Source organism: Phocoena phocoena, chromosome 10, assembly GCF_963924675.1.
Source record: "Phocoena phocoena chromosome 10, mPhoPho1.1, whole genome shotgun sequence".
NCBI lineage: Eukaryota > Metazoa > Chordata > Mammalia > Artiodactyla > Phocoenidae > Phocoena > Phocoena phocoena.
In genome coordinates this window covers 97412774-97430884 of record NC_089228.1, presented here as the reverse complement: position 1 = coordinate 97430884, position 18111 = coordinate 97412774, and the positions used below count along the sequence as shown (strand labels likewise).

Genomic DNA, 18111 nt, shown 5'->3' with positions numbered 1-18111 from the left:
CAGTTAAGTGTGTGTGGCAGGGCTGAGTGTATGTTGGGGAAGAAAGAGCAGCTGGGGTGGGGAGGAATGGAAAAGAGTGTTTTGTGGGTTTTTTTGCGGTACGCAGGCCTCTCACTGTTGTGGCCTCTCCCGTTGCGGAGCACAGGCTCCGGACGCACAGGCTCAGCGGCCATGGCTCACGGGCCCAGCCGCTCCGTGGCATGTGGGATCTTCCCGGACCGGGGCACGAACCCGTGTCCCCTGCATCGGCAGGCAGACTCTCAACCACTGCGCCACCAGGGATGCCCCAAGAGTGGGTTTTGAGCGGAGATGTTGGGTAGGCAGGTGGAAACACAGGTTTGCTGCTTGAGAGAGCTCGGGCAAGAGAGGGATTTGGGGGATGCCAGTTGAAGGGATGGGACTGATGAGCTCCTCCCGGGAGCTGGCCTTGGACGGTCTCGGTGTGGGGATGCAGAGAGGTATGTATGCTTTCTGTAGGCAGAGCCTCAGGCCTTGATGGCGGGAGAGAAGAGGATGGTAAAAAGCAGCAGTGGGGCCTGGTGCTAGTGTACTATTGACAGTGATAAGACGCCACTGATGAGACAGAGGGCCCGGATGGGGTGAGGACATGTTTGGTGTGAACTGAACATCAAAATAAAATATATTGTACTTTTTATTTCCCCACCCCTATCTTTCCCCTCCCTGCCTCCCTCTCCCCACTGGTAACCAGTTTCTTCTCCATATCTGTGAGTCTGTAAGAGGTACAAACTATGAGGTGTAAAATAAGCTACAAGGATGTATTGTACAACATGGGGAATAGAGCCAACATTTTATAATAACTATAAATGGAGTATAACGTTTAAAATCGTGAACCACTGTATTGTACACCTGTAGCTTATCTCACCTTGTACAGCAGCTATACTTCAATTTGTTTTAAAAAAGAAAATGTTTAGTAAATGCTGAACTGACAACAGAATCTGTATTTAAATCTCATCAGCGGAGGCTCTCAGTCACTTGAGCTAGCGGGGACCCAAGATGAGCTCCTTTACGAGGCAGCTGTCAGTTCGGTGCCGAAGCTCCTGTGTCACCAGCAGGTGGCGCCCTCCGCGGGGCGATCCGAGGAGCTTCCAAGGGCCAGTCGGCCTGGAAACCTCGCCACCTTGCTCTTTAGCCCAGAGCCCTGGAAGTGGGTTTGATGCCAACCATTACTGCTTTTTGTTTGACGCAGGCTGTATCCTGCTCAGGGGGGTGTTCCTGAACGTCACTGAGCTCATCAAAGGGATGCACGTTCCCGTGGGTCCTCTCTCAGGCACCAGTAGACTGAGTGCTTTGATACTTGCGTTCTTAGTCAACATGCCGCATGATAAGCGATTTGTAACGAGCAGGGAATGAGCTTCGCTTGCTGCTCATCAAGGCTAGATACTGACCGGCAGGAAGACAGCGAGATAAATTTAGGACCCAAGAAACGTTGTGTGTGGTTATCAGTGGACTGCGCTTGCCTTCAGACAGAGCAGATGGTCATTTCGCTAAGGGGAAACAGTCGCGATTGGAAGAAGGTGATGCTCCAGGATGCCCTTCCTCAGTGGCAGAAGAAACAGACTTGGCAGGTAACATTGTGCACCCAGCCAGCCGGTCAAGAAAGAATGTGGCAAGTGTGTAAGCCCTGCATGTCCCAACGTGAATTACGAGGCAGTTACAGTTTTAAGATCGTAGTAGCCGCAGGACCCTGAAAACCTAAGCACTTTGTCCTTTCAGAGACAAGTGCATTGCTGCGCAAATTGTAGATAAAAGCAAGCACTGTCTCCTCCTGGCAATTTGATTTCTGCCTCTTAATTCTTGGTGGCGATTTTCAGGGCCTAGGTCTCTGCTTTAGGTGATGATTATTAGCTAAATTTTTGAGTTAAAAATATGCACTCTGTACAAATGAAGGAGCCTGATCTGAAAAGGCTGCATGTGTGGCGGTGGCCTTCTGTATGAGTGACACTATGATACTTGGAAACAAAAGGCTCCAAGAAGGCAGATTTGGAAGCCCTAAGGTACTAGAGGGCTGTGGTTTAGAGCCAGGCAGCCTGGGTTCCAATCCTGGAGCTGTCAGTGTGAGCTTGCACCGGTTACGTGATATCCGTGTTAAAAGTGGGCATTAACAGTGCCTGTCTCACTTGGATTTTGTGAGAATTAAATGAGTTGATACATACAGATCCCTTAGAACAGTGCCAGACCCCTCATGAGCCCTCGTAAAACTCCTTGGCACCCAGAAGCTGTTACGCCAGCCTTGCCCCTAGAAATGCCCTCCCCGTCACATCCTCCTAAAATCCTCTTACGACGCCTCAGCCTGCTTCTTAGACGTACTATCAGTTGCTCTGATTTAAAGTGCTGGGAAAGTTTGGATGAAATGAGCACTTGGCAGAGAGCGAGTTTTAGTGGGAAGCAGCAGGAAGCATCCGCCGAGGACTCTTGACTCAAGCTGGCCTGGTGGGTCACGGCCAGAGTCAGCCCTGCTGCAGTCACAGCCGGGCAGCCAGTGGGGCGGCTGTGGATCGCATCTGTGCTTCCAGATGACTGTCCACGCTCTGGGCAGCGGGGGGAACTGAGCACACCTATTTTGAGACCTTTGTTAGTTTTATTTAATGTTCTATTCTTCTTGTTCAGAAGGCATTTCTACCTCATCCTTAAAAGTTATTCCAGAGAACTTGAAAGGTTCTGCAGTGATCACCACCTTTGAAAACTTCACTAGAGAACTGAAAAGAAAATACGAGGTAACGGTCCACTCAAAATGAAAAGCTAGCTCGCTATGTGTTTAAAGTAACAGGTTCATGTTCATTAATACCGTTGTTATCCTTCCTGTGTGAAGGTGTCCCTGAGTCTCTGGGGAGGTAGGTTTGTCTTAGCGGTGGTCACTGACTTTAGTGCCTTTGTGAATTGTGGTTTATATTTATAAGACAGCTATTCCATGTCCATTTGCTACCATGGGACCAGATGGACCGATATGGAAAGGTTTGGTTTTGTTGATTGCATTCTCAGAAAACTGGACAACCAGGAAGCAGTGATTTGGTCACAGTGATAGATAAGGAAGAGAAGGCGGGGGGGGGGGGGTGCCGTGTGGATGAGAGAGGTGTCTGGGAGAAAGAAGGAGCTGACCGTGGGCAGGTGGTCAGCTGAGTGGTGGCCAGTTGAGACACCGCACATACAGGCTGTCACAAAACCTCGCCTGCAAGGTGAACTTTGAAACCAATTCCATCCCTTCCATTTTGTCCTACTATTTATAAATCCCTACTGAGTTATTTATTAGCACATTTGAAAAAAGTATCTTACCCTAACATAGATCATTGAACTAACGTGGAAGATCTCCAATCTCATTCTCTGCAGTACCAGTGTAAAAGCTAATTTCTCATGGAAATCGGTTCATGGTATTCAATATGTGTATCAGTAGCTTGAATATAAATTTCACTATTTTTAGCTTATTTTCCTTTATGGGTATCAAACCTGAGGTAATACACGAAGTGTGTGGCATGGTGTCTTATTACAGTTCTTTAGTGATAATGTTTGCTGTGAATGTTATGTGCAGGCAACATCTTTTTAATACAAAGCCCACACCCAATTTGGGTAGTTATGTTTAAGCCAAACGTGCTCATTTTGTTATTGTATGGTTTAGCTTAGGTACAGAAGGAGCCCACTTTATTCAGAAACTGCAAAGCAAGCACCAGATTGCCTAATAAAACTTTTAAACCAGATACATCTGTGCAGGTAAGTGTTGGGTTCAAAACAAATTTATGGGCTTGGGATCCCTCACAAACAACATTTCCAAGGGGAAAGAAGAGAAAGGAGACGTATATTTTTAAGACAAGAACCGTCTAGAGAAAAATATGAAGTTATCTTTGCAATAAGAGTAAAAAGGACTTGTGTCACGTCCAAGTGGTCCCAGTGAAATCCGTTGCTTTTGTTTTTTTCAGACTGAATAAGCTAGAACAGTTTCACACTTTAGTTCTTCAAGAGCTGAGCAATCTTGAGAAGGATATTGGGGGTCTGCAACGCCTTGAGGAGGATGTTCTGGTAAATTCTTTTTGTTTGGAACATTCTCTTTGACTTAAGAGGATCTGTTGCCGGGTAGAGTAACTGTCGACCGCTTCAACCAACCAACCTTTTGTTCAATTTTAGGAATTTTGGGGGAAACAGTCTGATGATCTGAAATCATTCTGTGAACTGCAGCTGCTGAGGTATTTGTTTGTTTATTTTTTTAACAAGCATTCTTTCTAGAAGTATCTTAGTTGATACTAACCAGCCACTAACCAGACACTTCCGTGGCACTCTCTGGGCACAGGGCGTGGCTTGGGATATCGCTCAGGAAGTATACATTTTGAAAAGCGTAAACAGGACCATCCGAATTTCAGTGTTTTTTGATACAAAGTGTTTTCTTTTTAAGCAATATTTTAAAAACTTAAAATAGATTTTAAGAAAAATATAGAGGTTTCTGTGTGAACAGTTGATTTTCATTTAAACGGAATTGTGTTCTTGAAAGAACGTATTCTATACGCCTTATATATATGTAACTATTTTAAACATATGTATGTATTTTCAAACAACACATGTGTTCATCTTGCTACATGTTCCTTTCACTGTGATCAGTCAGTTATAATCTGAGGCTGCTGCTTCTATCCGTTTGGACCACTGTTCCTCTTTCTAGAGTGTAGGGAGTCGGGAAATGGAGAGTGGAGCCCTTCACTCCACTGCCTGTGCCCTGGGAGAAATTCTAGTGTTTTCTTCCTGCTTGAATCAAAAGGGATCCCTATATAAAGTGATAATGGGTAAAGCTTTCTCTCCCAGGTGAGCATCCGCTTTTATCACAGAAATGTAAGTCATGTGGTTTTAAAAAGGATATTATTGATTTTTCCTTTTAAAATATTTATTTATATTTGATAAATTTATATTTATTTATTTGTATTCATATATTTATTATATATGACCAGGGATCGAACCCTCGCCCCCTGCATTGGAAGCTCAGAGTCTTAACCACTGGTCCGCCAGGGAAGTCCCCAAAAGGGTATAATTCTGATCACATCATGTATTTCAAACCAGAACAACAAAAACTGTCAAAATTTGAGTTATCCATTCTGCTATTTACTCCAGTTAACATAATGAATAATGCAGCATAGTCTATAGATTTTCAAAGTTCTTTCATACACACATCATCTTCCATGTACCATTATACATGATGAAAGTGGATATCCATTTAAAATCTCTTCACTGAATGCCCACGGTTGGTTATGAATGGTTCTCAAACTGGTTGGAATAAGATCTCCTGACACTTTTTTTTTTTTTTTTTTTTGCGGTACACGGGCCTCTCACTGTTGTGGCCTCTCCCGTTGCGGAGCACAGGCTCCGGACGCGCAGGCTCAGCGGCCATGGCTCACGGGCCCAGCTGCTCCGCGGCATGTGGGATCTTCCCAGACCGGGGCACGAACCCGTGTCCCCTGCATCGGCAGGCGGACTCTCAACCACTGCGCCACCAGGGAAGCCCTCCTGACACTTTTAAAATTTATTGAGGATCCCCAGAGAGCTTTTGCTTTGTGGGTTATATCTGTGAATATTTTCCACATTAAAAATTGAGACTGAGTTTTTTAATGTATTTATTTAAAAATAACAGTAATAAATCATTACATACTGATGTAAATAACAGACTTTTATGAAAAATAAGCAGACTTTTCAAAACAAGAAATTTGAGAAGAGTAGCATTGTTTTATGTTTTTGCAAATCTCTTTAATGTCTGGCTTAATAGAAGACTTTATATATGCTCTGGATTCAATCTGTTGTGACACCACACAACACGTGGCCCCTAGAAAACACCACTGAACATTTGTGAGAGAGGAAGAGTGAAGAAAGCAAATAATGTCTTAGTACTAGTAACATTATTACCAAACACAGTCTCCTTAGAGGTCCCAAAGGTTCACGCTAGAACTTTGACATCTTTGAGAAACTGAAAGTTCTTGGATCATAGTAGTATAAGGGGGACAGTTACTTGAAATGAAGCTGGGAGCATGACCGACTCTCTGTGACCATGTTTGTTTGTTTATTTATGGCTGCATTGGGTCTTCGTTGCGGTGCGCAGGCTTCATATTGTGGTGACTTCTCTTGTTGCGGAGCACGGGCTCTAGGCACGCGGGCTCAGCAGTTGTGGCTCACGGGCTCTAGGCACGCGGGCTCAGCAGTTGTGGCTCACGGGCTCTAGGCACGCGGGCTCAGCAGTTGTGGCTCACGGGCTCTAGGCATGCAGACTTCAGTAGTTGTGGCTCGTGGGCTCTAGAGCACAGGCTCAGTAGTTGTGGCACATGGGCATCGTTGCTCCGTGGCATGTGGGATCTTCCCGGACCAGGGCTCAAACACACGTCCCCTGCATTGGCAGGTGGAGTGGAGTCTTAACCACTGGGCCACCAGGGAAGCCCTCTGTGACCGTGCTGAGGAGTTTGAATTTTATACTAAGGGTGAAGGAAAATATGGATGGGTTTGAGCAAAGGCATTGGGTGTGATGGTGATATAATCTGACTTATATTTTAAGAAAATCTTTCTAGTTGCTATGTTGGAAATTGATTGGAAGAGGGAAGAGTAAAGGAGGAAAGCTTGACTGGAGGCCTTTGGAGAGGGTGAGAAATGGAGAGATTCCAGATACGTTTGGGAGCTGGAATTAGTAAATTCCTGACAGAGGGAAGCGGTAGGTAAAGGAAGGAGAGTTAGGGATATGCCTCCGAGGTTGCTGTCTTCTAGCAATCGGATCGTACTGCCACTTAGAGAAGGAAGACTGGGGAGGGTTGTGTGGTTGGAGCAGAACCTAGAGTTCATTTGCTAACATTTTAACTTTCAGTTGTCCACACGCCTCCAAGTTTTGATGAGAACCTGGAAAAATGGACAATTTTCCAGAAAAATACAATTTAATAAAACAGACGTGAAAACATAGGCAAATATTCATAGCAGAAATAAAGTTGTTAAAGAACTTCCCTACAAACATGCATATGGTCCAGATTGCATCACAGAGGAACTCTGCCGGTCCTTTAAAGAGGGATCACTTTAGCACTGCTGAAAGTATTCTAGCACATAGGAGAATAAAAATTCTCAATTTTTAAAAAATGAGTCTTGCATTGCAATACCAAAACAAGAAAAATGGCAGAGAGACCCGTGGAATAACCTCACTTATGATCACGGGTGGTGCCATCAGAAGTCAGCCACATTTTAGTTAAAAGAAGGAGGCAAGGAGATATGTTCTTCCAGGAAGAGGCTGAGGATTTGGAGGAATTTGTTGCCAAGAGATTGAGTTGTAGGGGCTAGAGAGGAAGAGCTCAGGAGGGCGGAGAAGGGTAGATTGGGGCAAAGGAGGAGATGTACAACCAGCAGCTGCTGAGAACGGATGACAGTGTGGGTGACAACGGCTGTCTTTTGGCAGTTACGAAGGGAAAGAGGGATTTGAAACCAGACAGGATTGACTCTGAGAGACTTTTTTTTTTTTTTTTTAAGGATAGGAGTCCTTTATTAATTACTGTTGGTTGTTAGATGGTGCTTCCTTGGATCTTCCACTGCTCCACGACTGGAGTATGTAGGTTTTGTTTGTTTGTTTGTTTTTGTGGTACGCGGGCCTCTCACTGTTGTGGCCTCTCCCGTTGCGGAGCACAGGCTCCGTACGCGCAGGCCCAGCGGCCATGGCTCACGGGCCCAGCCGCTCCGCGGCATGTGGGATCTTCCCGGACCGGGGCACGAACCCATATCCCCTGCATCGGCAGGCGGACTCTCAACCACTGCGCCACCAGGGAAGCCCTCTGAGAGACTTTTAAAGGAGAGAGTTTACAGAATCGCCACTGTGATCCCTAATGCTTCCCAGATGGGCCAGTAGCTCATGGGGCTACCACTCCAAGAGCCTTCTGGCAGTGTTGTCAGGCCCACCGAGTAAATAAATATGGAATGTGTAGAGCAACTGCCACCTCTTCTGTTTTTGGACACAGTCACTTTAAGGACAGCCACCCTCCCGCCCAGATAGATTCTTCGAATACTATCTTGTTCATTCCTACAGCATTTAATAACGGGGCTTGTTGAGCAGATCTCAACTTTGAGATTTTCTTCAGGCTAGAGGTTGGAATTAGATTCCCTAAGTAGACCATATCCAAATACATTTTAATAAGAATGCAATTTCATTTACCTTAAAGAATTTAGTATTTCTCTTTTGAAAACGTGTGTTCCGTTTCATTTTATTTGAGAGTAAATGAAGTGGGTGGTTTTTTAAAAACTCCTTCAATGTCCAAAGTTGTGATTTGAGATTTCTGACACAGCAGTCATTCCACTTCTAGGAAATGACCTTAAAGATGAAATCGGACTGTGCAAAGACATGTAGGCCAACATGTATTACAAACTACTCTGATAGGGAGATATTGGAAGGTATCTAGATGCCCAGCTAGTGTTTGGTTAAGTAGATTGATACATTCATGTGATATACCGTGTTGCCATCAAAAAGAATGACTTAGATTATATTGACTTGAAAGGTGTTCAACATGAGTAAAAAGTGAAAGTTTGTTGCAAAGCAGCTTCTATAACAAAATCCCACTTTTGTTTTTTTAAAGATTGTACCAATTTACACTTTTTTAAAATAAATTTATTTTATTTTTGGCTGCATTGGGTCTTTGTTGCTGCGTGCGGGCTTTCTCTAGTTGTGGTGAGCGGGGGCTCCTCTTCGCTGCGGTGCGCGGGCTTCTCATTGCGGTGGCTTTTCTTGTTGTGGAGCACGGGCTCTAGGCGTGCAGGCTTCAGTACTTGTGGTGCGTGGGCTCAGTAGTTGTGGCTCATGGGCTCTAGAGCGCAGGCTCAGTAGCTGTGGCGCACAGGCTTAGTTGCTCCACGGCACGTGGGATCTTCCCAGACCAGGGCTCGAACCCGTGTCCCTCGCGTTGGCGGGCAGATTCTTAACCACTGCGCCACCAGGGAAGCCCCCCACCTGTTTTTAATGTTAGACGAGGGTGCATATGTTCATATGTTCACTCACTCAATGAACTGTTGAGTCTTTTAGGCACCAGGTACTGGCTTAGATCCTGGGGGTAGAACAGTAGGCAAGAGGTCCTCGACCTCATAGGGAGTACATTCTAGTAGGAAGGTAGACGGTAAACAATTAAACAGATAAGCATTCACGATAGTGGTAAAGCTAAGAAGGAAAAAAGTGTGAGGTGAGAGAATCTGATAGTATGGAAAGAGGAGAGTCAAGTCAAACCTTCCGAAGGAAGTGAAATTTGAGTTCAGACTTGATGGGTGAGATGGTGGGAGAGCGAGGCAAGGGCAATTGGGAGGAAATGGACAGGACGTCTGAGGCCGTAAGCAGCTTCGTATGTTCTAGGAATTCAGTGAGGGCCAAACAAAAGGAGTGAGGGTGTAGCGGTATAAGATGAGGTCAGAAGGCGGGTGTGTGGTGCTGGTGGTCACCTAGGGCCCTGCAGGCCACAGTAAGGACACCGGATTAGATTCTAACTGCAATGAAAGGGATAGAAGTAAAGGACTGTCCGTTCTCAAGGGCGTGTGTGTGTTGGTGTGGGGAGTCAGATCAAGGTGCCGGGGCACATGGAGCTGGAAGGGTTGCTGGTGGGTTTGATGTGGTGGGTGAGGAAACAGCAGGATTAAGGGCAACTTCCAGCTCCGGGCTTGAGCAGCGAGGTGGAAATCGGTGTCATGTGAGGAAATAGTGCAGACTAGGAAAGGTCTGGTTTTATGGGTAGGGGGAGTAGGATATGGATAGATATTGAAGACTTGATTTGACACATACATCTGATTTGTGACTTCAACGTCTGGATGGAGTTGTCAGGTGGGCAACTGGATGTTCAGGACTGAAACTCACGGCAGAGGGGCTTGAGCACAAGACTGGATGAGTTGCCTTAGGGACCAGTGATAGAGAGCAGTTGTTCCAGGACAGAATTCTCGGGCTGCTCCAGTGTGTTGAAGTTTGATAAGGGAGAGGAAGCCAGCAGAAGAGGGCGAGAGGGCTTCCCCGGTGGCACAGTGGTTACGAATCCACCTGTCAGTGCAGGGGACACGGGTTTGAGCCCTGGTCCGGTAAGATCCCATGTGCCGCGGAACAACGAAGCCCGTGCGCCACAGCTGCTGAGCCTGCAGGCCATAACTACTGAGACGGTGTGCCACAACTACTGAGCCTGCGCTCTAGAGCCCATGAGCCACAACTACTGAAGCTCGTGTGCCAAGAGCGTGTGCTCCACAACAAGAGAAGCCACCGCAATGAGAAGCCCACGCACCGCAACTAGAGAAAGCCCGTGCGCAGCAACGAAGACCCAACTCAGCCAAAAATAAATAAATAAAATAAATAAATTTATAAAAAGGAAAAAAAAAAAAGAGGGCGAGAAAGAATTTTCCAAGGATGGGGTGGTGTTGCAGAAGATGAGACCGTGTGAGTACATGCATATGTAATAAGAGGTCTAGATTCTCGAAGATATTCATCAAAATGTCATCTGTGGTTATTTCTGTGTGGTGACATTTTAGGTGACTTTACTTTCTATATAGGCTGTTCTGTATTTTTAGAATTTAGTGCAAGATACAAGTTACTTTTGTGTAATAAACTCAAACAGCATAACATTTATAAAGTAAGAGTGAACTTTTTCCCCTCTCCCTAACCCTCCCCTTCTCTATGATCCAGAGAGAACTATCTCCTTACTGTTTAGTACATGTTCTTCTAGATATTTTCTTTATATTTATGTAAGTATATATACAAATCTCTTTATAAGTTTAATCATGTATATTTTAAGTGACAAATGATATACTAAATATTATGAGTATTCTTCCTTTGTTCTCTCAGTAACAGAAGTAGGATTCCTTTCCAAGTCAATAGTAAGGATCTGCTCATTTTTTAAATAACTGTAAAGTATTCTAGCTTATGGGCCTACTATAACTTATACATGTGATTTCCTGTTGATGAACATTTAGATTATTTAAAATTATTTCAAATAAATCTGTAGTGAATACCCTTGTGCCTATAACTTGAATGACTTTCATTATCAGGAAGACATTACTATGTTATTTGGGGGAAACAAAAATAACAAATCTCCAAATCAGATGGGTAAAAGACTAATCCGGGCTAAGAATATTAGAATTCCCAGCCCTAGCGGGGAATTGGATCAAATGCGAATTAAATGTACGTGTTATAGTTGGTCATATGTAAGAGAAATCAGACTCCAGCGGCTAAACCAAATAGGGATTTAATTTTAACCCTGTAAGCAGCAGCCCGGAGGGCTGAAACAGCAGCTTTAAGTGGTCGTTAGGGACCCAGGTTCTTTTAGCCTTCTGCTTTGCCATCCTTCGTGTGGCTTTGGGCTTCTTGGTCACAGGATGGCAGCTCTGCTTCTAAGCATGTCTTCTATACTCCAGGCAGGGAGAAGGGGATGGGTGAAGGATTTGGTAAAAGATGCGTGCCACTAGAATCTATTCTCCCCTCCTTTTTTTTTTTTTTGGCTATGCCACGTGGCACGTGGGATCCTCGTTCCCCAAGAAGGGATCAAAGCCATGCCCGCTGCAGTGGAAGTGTGGAGTCTTAACCACTGGACCGCCAGGGAAGTCCTCCTCCCCCCCTCTTTTTTTTTTTTTTTTTTTTTTTTTTTGCAGTACGCGGGCCTCTCTCACTGTTGTAGCCTCTCCCGTTGCGGAGCACAGGCTCCAGACGCGCAGGCTCAGCGGCCATGGCTCACGGGCCCAGCCGCTCGGCAGCATGTGGGATCTTCCCGGACCGGGGCATGAACCTGCGTCCCCTGCATCGGCAGGCGGACTCTCAACCACTGCGCCACCAGGGAAGCCCTCCCCTTATTTTTAAAATTAGGGAAACAGTTTTCACGGAAGCCAAACCAATAGACTTTTGTCTCCATCTGGTTGAGTCACGTAAACCTCCCTAGTTACAAGGGAATTTGGGGTGGTAAGAATCTAACTGAGCATATTACTGTCCTCCCGCAAAGTGGGGTTCTGTTAATAAGGAGGAAGGGGAGAACAGATATTGGATAGGGAACCAGTAATGTCAGTCATGCCTAAATTAAATTATATGTGCTGAACACAAGAAAAAATGGAGAAATAAATTGCAGTGGTGATCCTGTCTGCCGTTCTTCTCAACGAGCATGCGCCCTAGTGTTGCGTGAGAATGGGAGACTGTGTTGCCTCAGTTGACATCAGCTCCTACCTACCTCGTGTGAGCATCCAACTGGGCTCAATGACAACCTGGTTATTAACAACATGCATTTATTTTTTCATACAAGGTGGCCCCGAAAGCCAGCCCAGCCACTTTATCTGGTCCTTCACCCAAGAAATAGCTGTCTTTTCTCCAGCACCAGAGGGAAAAATAACCTAGTGCACTAGACTATCAGGAGATAGCATGTGTGTCTTGGAAGCAGCCCACGTTTAAGAGAATTTTGAGAGCGATTTTGACCGCGGGCAGTTTCCCCCATGGCACTGACTGACTTTAGCTTCCGGTGGCCCGTGTAAGATGGAACTTCGGTGAATATCTGAGTTAGGGATGGAGCGGATGAAAAGGAGTGACGTTCATTTTGGCGTGCTGAGTTCTAGAGACCAGGAAGGGGCTAGTTCAGGCTCCACTAACTACTGTTCTCCTGTTCTTTTTCCACCAGTCTGAGCCACGGGAAGGAGATAAATCTACCTCAAGCCACAGAAGCGGTGCCTTAATGCTCTGTGCTCATTCACTCCAAACGGAATTCCTGAGACCAGTCAAGTTGGAATAGTCTGTAGTATGTTGGTAGTTTGTCCATTTGTTTACAAAGGTTAAGCTTTTGTATTAAAATTTCGTCAGAAAATAGGAAATTCAGGATGTTTAGCAACTTGGGAGTGATTTGCTTTTTTTTTTTTTTTTTTGATAAAGTAAAATTGATTTTTGAGAAGTGTCTTCAAGTTATTTGGGGGCAGGGAAACCTCAGCATCTGTATATATACTACTTAGTATATCTCTTTAAGGGAGGGTTTACTTTTATTTTCATAGCTCAGATGAAAATGGTGTTGTATTTTGAAATAGTTACTCTTTCATTTGATCTGCAAATGTTCTAGTTTCTGTAGAACTTTAACAAAACTACCAGCTTTAGCAGAGGAGAAATATTCATCTTTCAGTAATTACTAAATGCTCTAATAAAGTCTGGTGCATGAAGTTGTATATACAGTTGAGTGAATTTATTTTGGGAAAATGAAACCTACATAAGTTCAGGCCGTCTGCAAAGTAACTTTGCTCATGATTGGATAAGTACAATTCAAGACTGTAGACTGAAAACCAGCTTATACCTTATATAATTAAGTTACATAATATAGCTTATTTATAGTTTAATCAGCCTAAAGCAATCTTTACAACCCCAATTTGTCATTTTTCTTGAAAAATTTTTAATGAGCTATGTTATATTGTTGTAAGCTTTATAGAGTATAAAAGTGTTTAATTAACTTCGTTTTTAGACGTGATTAACATTTAACTTAGTGGACTTTGAGTAAAGCAGATTACCCTCCATAAAGTGGGTGGGCCTCGTTCAATCAGTTGAAGGCCTTAAGAGCAAAGACTGAGGTTGCTGGAAGAAGCAGTTTCTGTTTCAAGATTGCAGCACAGAAATTCTGCCCGAGTTCCAGCCTATTGGCCAGCCTTGCAGATTTCACATGTGCCAACTCCCACAATTTTGGGAGCCAATTGCTGAAAAATATCTCTCCCCAATCTGTAAGTTACTTATACATATATTTTGTAAGACAGGATATCTATATGTATATCCTATTGGTTCTCTTTCTCTGGAGAATCCTGATACAGGGTGTCTCAAAACCAGTGTAGCTGAGACCTCTCCAAGGAGCCTAAGGAATGAAGTGTGTGTGTGTGTGTGTGTGTGTGTGTGAGCAAGGTGGGCAGGGGGTCGGAGTGGTTAGAATATGTGGACAGTGTCAGTTCGGAATTTTGGTGCTAGAAAACTAGTATGTTAAGTAAAGCAATAAATCTCCAACACGAAAAAAACTCAGCTTTGCCTTTGGTCGAGGAAAGCTGCAAAAAACTTGTTGCCACGTGGATTAGGATCTGTTGGGCAGAGGCCCCGCTGTACCTGGTCAGGCTCTTATGTTTCTGGTCATTTAACCGTTTGATTCTCCCATTTATGATATGGTCGTTATTACTGACCTGATAACAGAGAAACAAATGCCATCTGCGTTCCAGAGCACTGGTCACTACTGGCTGAAACTCCTCTTACCGGGAATTCAGGTAAGCTAGGGGCTTGCCTTTTTCATTGGGTCACTGGATTTCTTTCTTTATGTGGCACAGGCATTTTTAATTGTTTATGACAGGACATGGTGGCTGTGTAATGTGTCGGCTAGGCTGACCTGAATTTCCCAGAATCCCTGCTCCTGTACCTTTCTGGTGAGAGTGGACCACAGAGAGAGTCCAGTGGGAGGCTTGCAGGGCAGAGTAGCAGGTTTGCCATTTTGTGTGCACATGCCCTGTGGCCTGTCTGCTGACTCCCCTCAGTGCCCTGAGGCAGATGCTGGGCCTGCAGCTACTCCGCCTTCCCCCGATCCTCTGTCAGCTCCTCCTCTGGGCCAGGTGTGTGCATAGCTCTGTTGACACATGCCCTGGCTTTTGCAGGTCACCCTCATTCCCAAGGTCAGAGGCAGCTGGGCTGGCAGTCTGTCCTCGGGAGCTCCAGCTCTGGGCTTGCTCTCGGGTCTTCCCCACTCCATATCTATCCCCTCTTCCTGACTGTCTGCCGTGTAGACTTCAAGCTCCAACATCAGACCTGACGGCAACAGCCTTACAGAGGCTGGTTAATCACTCGCACAGCAGTGTAAGGTCAAGTTCTGTAGGGATATATGTGGGTATCACCTAGTGGTTCTGCTTCTCAGCTTGGACACTAATAAACAGTGCAATCGTTTGTCTTTTTTCGGTTATCAAAAGAAGAAAAAACTTCCAATAGACTTCAAAATTGTGATTATTCTCACTCGGTGATGGTGTCTCAGTTGTCTTGGTCATTTTTCTCGAGCCAGGAGTAGTATCACGGTGTTGTGAGCTGAATCAGGAATAAACAGTGGCCTCAGCATTCATCTTTGGTTCCCCACGTGAACGAGGGGAGACTGAATCCTGACATGTTTAACAGCATAAACAGCACATTCTTACCATTTTGTGATAACCCCCATTTTCCCTCTAGGTGGTGCCCACCGGACGAGAGCTCTTTGAGCAGAGACCTTGTCTGATCTCTTCACCATCTTATTCCAAACCCTAGTGCCGAGCCTGGCACGTGGGGGGCACTGGGGGAAGTGCCTCAGCATTGCGGAGGGGATCGTGACTCCCATTAGAGTCCTGGGTGTTTAACCTCTGGAGTTTCCTTGGACAAAGCTTCCTCCTTGTCTGTTTGGAGAATTCCTCACCCATCAAGACAGCTCAGGCACTGGCTCCTTTGGGAAAGTTTTCGAGGTAAGCTGTTTTCAGTACTTCTGTTATTTGTGAACGTTTATCATGTATAAGCAGCTGCTAGTTTGCAACGACAGTTACTGTGCTTTAATGAATTGGTTCCACCCGTTGTTTAAAATAATGAAATCCCAGCAGATTAAGGGGAGGCTCTTTAGCCCCATGCAGAGAGGGCTCCACGCCCATAAGTCTCTGCCAGTCTTCACCAAGGTCAAGCCTCAGCTCACATGCCTCTACTCCTGAGCTGCGGTGGCCTCCCGTCTGCCCGTCTCTGCGACGGGAGAGGCCAGAGCTGCAGAGCATGGCACCATGTCGTTTGTCCCTAATCTTCTCTCTCCAGCCAATCCAGTTTTCCTGCCCGGGTTACCCTTGTAAAGCGGGTTTTGTGGTAACCCTTATATCCTCTGCTTAGCTAACTGGTCTTAACTTTTCCTTATGAATGACCTTTTCCTGAAATAGTTTAACTTGGTGTATGAATACTACGTAAAGGTAACAATGTTACATAAAAGCCCACTGCTTACTGAATTCAACATCTAAAATTAACTGCTAAAATGTCACTTAAAAAAATTCCTGAGTAATAGGTCATTTGGAACAGCATGTAGAACACATGTGTACAAATCAATTTATTATACAACAATTATACAGAATGCTTTTTATCTACAAAGAAAAATGGCTTCTCTTGCCTCCCCGGCTGCCCCAATCATGATACGTTCTTAACATATAAGTATTTTCAAAGGAAAACCAAAAAAGTGATATCCTTATTTTCCAAATAAGGAAGGCCCCAGAAACATAAAATGATATGGAAATACTGGAAAGAACTAGACTGGTCTCTTACACAAAGAGCTAGTTCTCCATCACAGGAAACAGCATTTTGCCTTAAAAATACTTCTCTAATGGGGAGGACTTCCCCACTGCACAGTGCGCCTAAATGGTTGAGTATATCATTTCAATGGGTTGAAATTTCTATATTTAACTCCATTAAATAACATTCCATTTTGTTACTTAAAAAAGCTGGAATTAGCAACATATATGCTTACAATATTCATTTAAATGTTTTCATACCTATGAGTAAGAGGAAATTTATTTGGGGAAAAAACATTTTTTAACAAATTATACAGATTTTTTTTAAAGCTGTGCTTTAGGAAAATCACGTTAAAAGTAAAAATTGTAACACTTAGAAACAGGTGAAGACATTTACCTGACTCAATTTTTGTGACTAATACTTTATATAGCTCTGTATTTTTTTTTTTTTTTTTTTTACCAGCCCTTGAATGGTTTAAGGCAATAAGTGTTTCATTAAGCTTCTCTAGAATTAAAAGACCAAGTTGGAAATAAGCATCCTGAAACCTCTAGCCAAATCTGAGCTTGAAAGTGTAAAGTAACCAAGTTTTTTCCTTTGATCAGAGAGGTTTCCAGCTGCCTGGGCTTTCTCCTTTGGCTGAAGGATGCTGCCCTCCGTGTTGTGCAGATATGAAGCCCATCAAAGCATCCAGAACTGCAGGCATGAGGCCAAGTGGTGAGCCCAGGGCCTCACTGACGATTAAACATAAGCTGGAGCCAGTGACTGACCAGTGATTTCTGTCTTCTGAGTCTCATTTTTACCTGCGGTGAGTGCACTTTGGTAACAGATTTTAGCTCATGTCTGAGACGTAAAACTGAACTAGAGCCCCAGCTGCTCCAGGGTGCTTCGTCCTCAGTCTGTCGCGGGTTTTGTCACAGAGGAGTGCTGAGCCATGCGCGAAGCGAGCCCTTGTTTTAAAGGGAGTTTCTGGGAGAGAACGAGACGTATAACCGTGCAGGTATGATGTGATGGAAGCGGAGATTAAGCACCCTAAAGCACGTCAGTTTTAAAAAGCTATTTAGAAAGATCCAAGAGTGAGGGGGCATCAGACAGAAGATGTCTGTTCGGTAGAAGTGGGTCAACTGGCAGAGAAGGGGCTACAGGGCACGATGCCCTCACCGTGACGACTGGACTAAGGTCAGTCACCTTTCAGTGCAGTAGAATCCCAAGGGGCTTTTACAGGAAACAGAAGAGTTGGTTTCCTCAGTGTATGTGTCAGTACCGAAGTGTGTTGTTTTGTTTTCCTGTAGTTTAAAAAAAATTTTTTTTCCCAAATACTCATAAAAAAAAAAGACATGCTCCCAAAAGGACAAAGTCGTTCCCAAACAGACTGTAATGTGTTGGGGCAACGGTGAAAATGCCCTTCTGGCACTTAAGCCTCTGATATCCATGTTATGACCTAAAAACTTCTTAAAATAAGGTAGGAAAGAAGATAAAGCGTCAAAGTTGGCAAATCTTGTTTTATAGGGTATAAAAATTTTACAGTGTATCAATCTTCATCAGATCTTCAGAAAACATCCTCAGTTTCCATTCTTGGGACAATTTAATAGTAAGTAAGAGCCCCACCGCTGGGAGAAGGGAAAGGGTCCTGCTAACCTTCCTCTGCTCCCGTGCTTCGCAGTGGAGCTCGCGTTACTTGGAGCAGGGAAAGGAAGCGCCGAGTTTGCCAAACTGGTGCTTTTCGTTGTGGCTCGTTCCCAGCCCGTGGCTCGGTGCCAGAACCTTCCCATAGCCCTCTTTTCCTATTTTCAATAACGTAACCTGCAAAGAGTGACAGCAAGTATTTGGGGATAACACTCACAAGGAGGCTCCTAAGAAATCGTCGGCAAGTTCAGTGTCTATTTTGCCCCCAATGCTCT

The 18111-nt window shown here is 44.6% G+C and overlaps 1 protein-coding gene across 1 annotated transcript in view; it reads left to right on the top strand.

Annotated features, from left to right (window-relative positions):
• SYCP2L (synaptonemal complex protein 2 like) overlaps positions 1-15226 on the top strand; it is a 68120-nt gene extending 52894 nt beyond the window's left edge. The window contains exons 22-28 of the mRNA XM_065886012.1: positions 1485-1586; positions 2629-2735; positions 3632-3723; positions 3930-4029; positions 4135-4193; positions 14722-14791; positions 15152-15226. Coding sequence (XP_065742084.1) covers positions 1485-1586; positions 2629-2735; positions 3632-3723; positions 3930-4029; positions 4135-4193; positions 14722-14791; positions 15152-15226 — 605 coding nt within the window. The remainder of the gene's footprint in view (positions 1-1484; positions 1587-2628; positions 2736-3631; positions 3724-3929; positions 4030-4134; positions 4194-14721; positions 14792-15151) is intronic.
• Positions 15227-18111: the final 2885 nt, after the last annotated feature.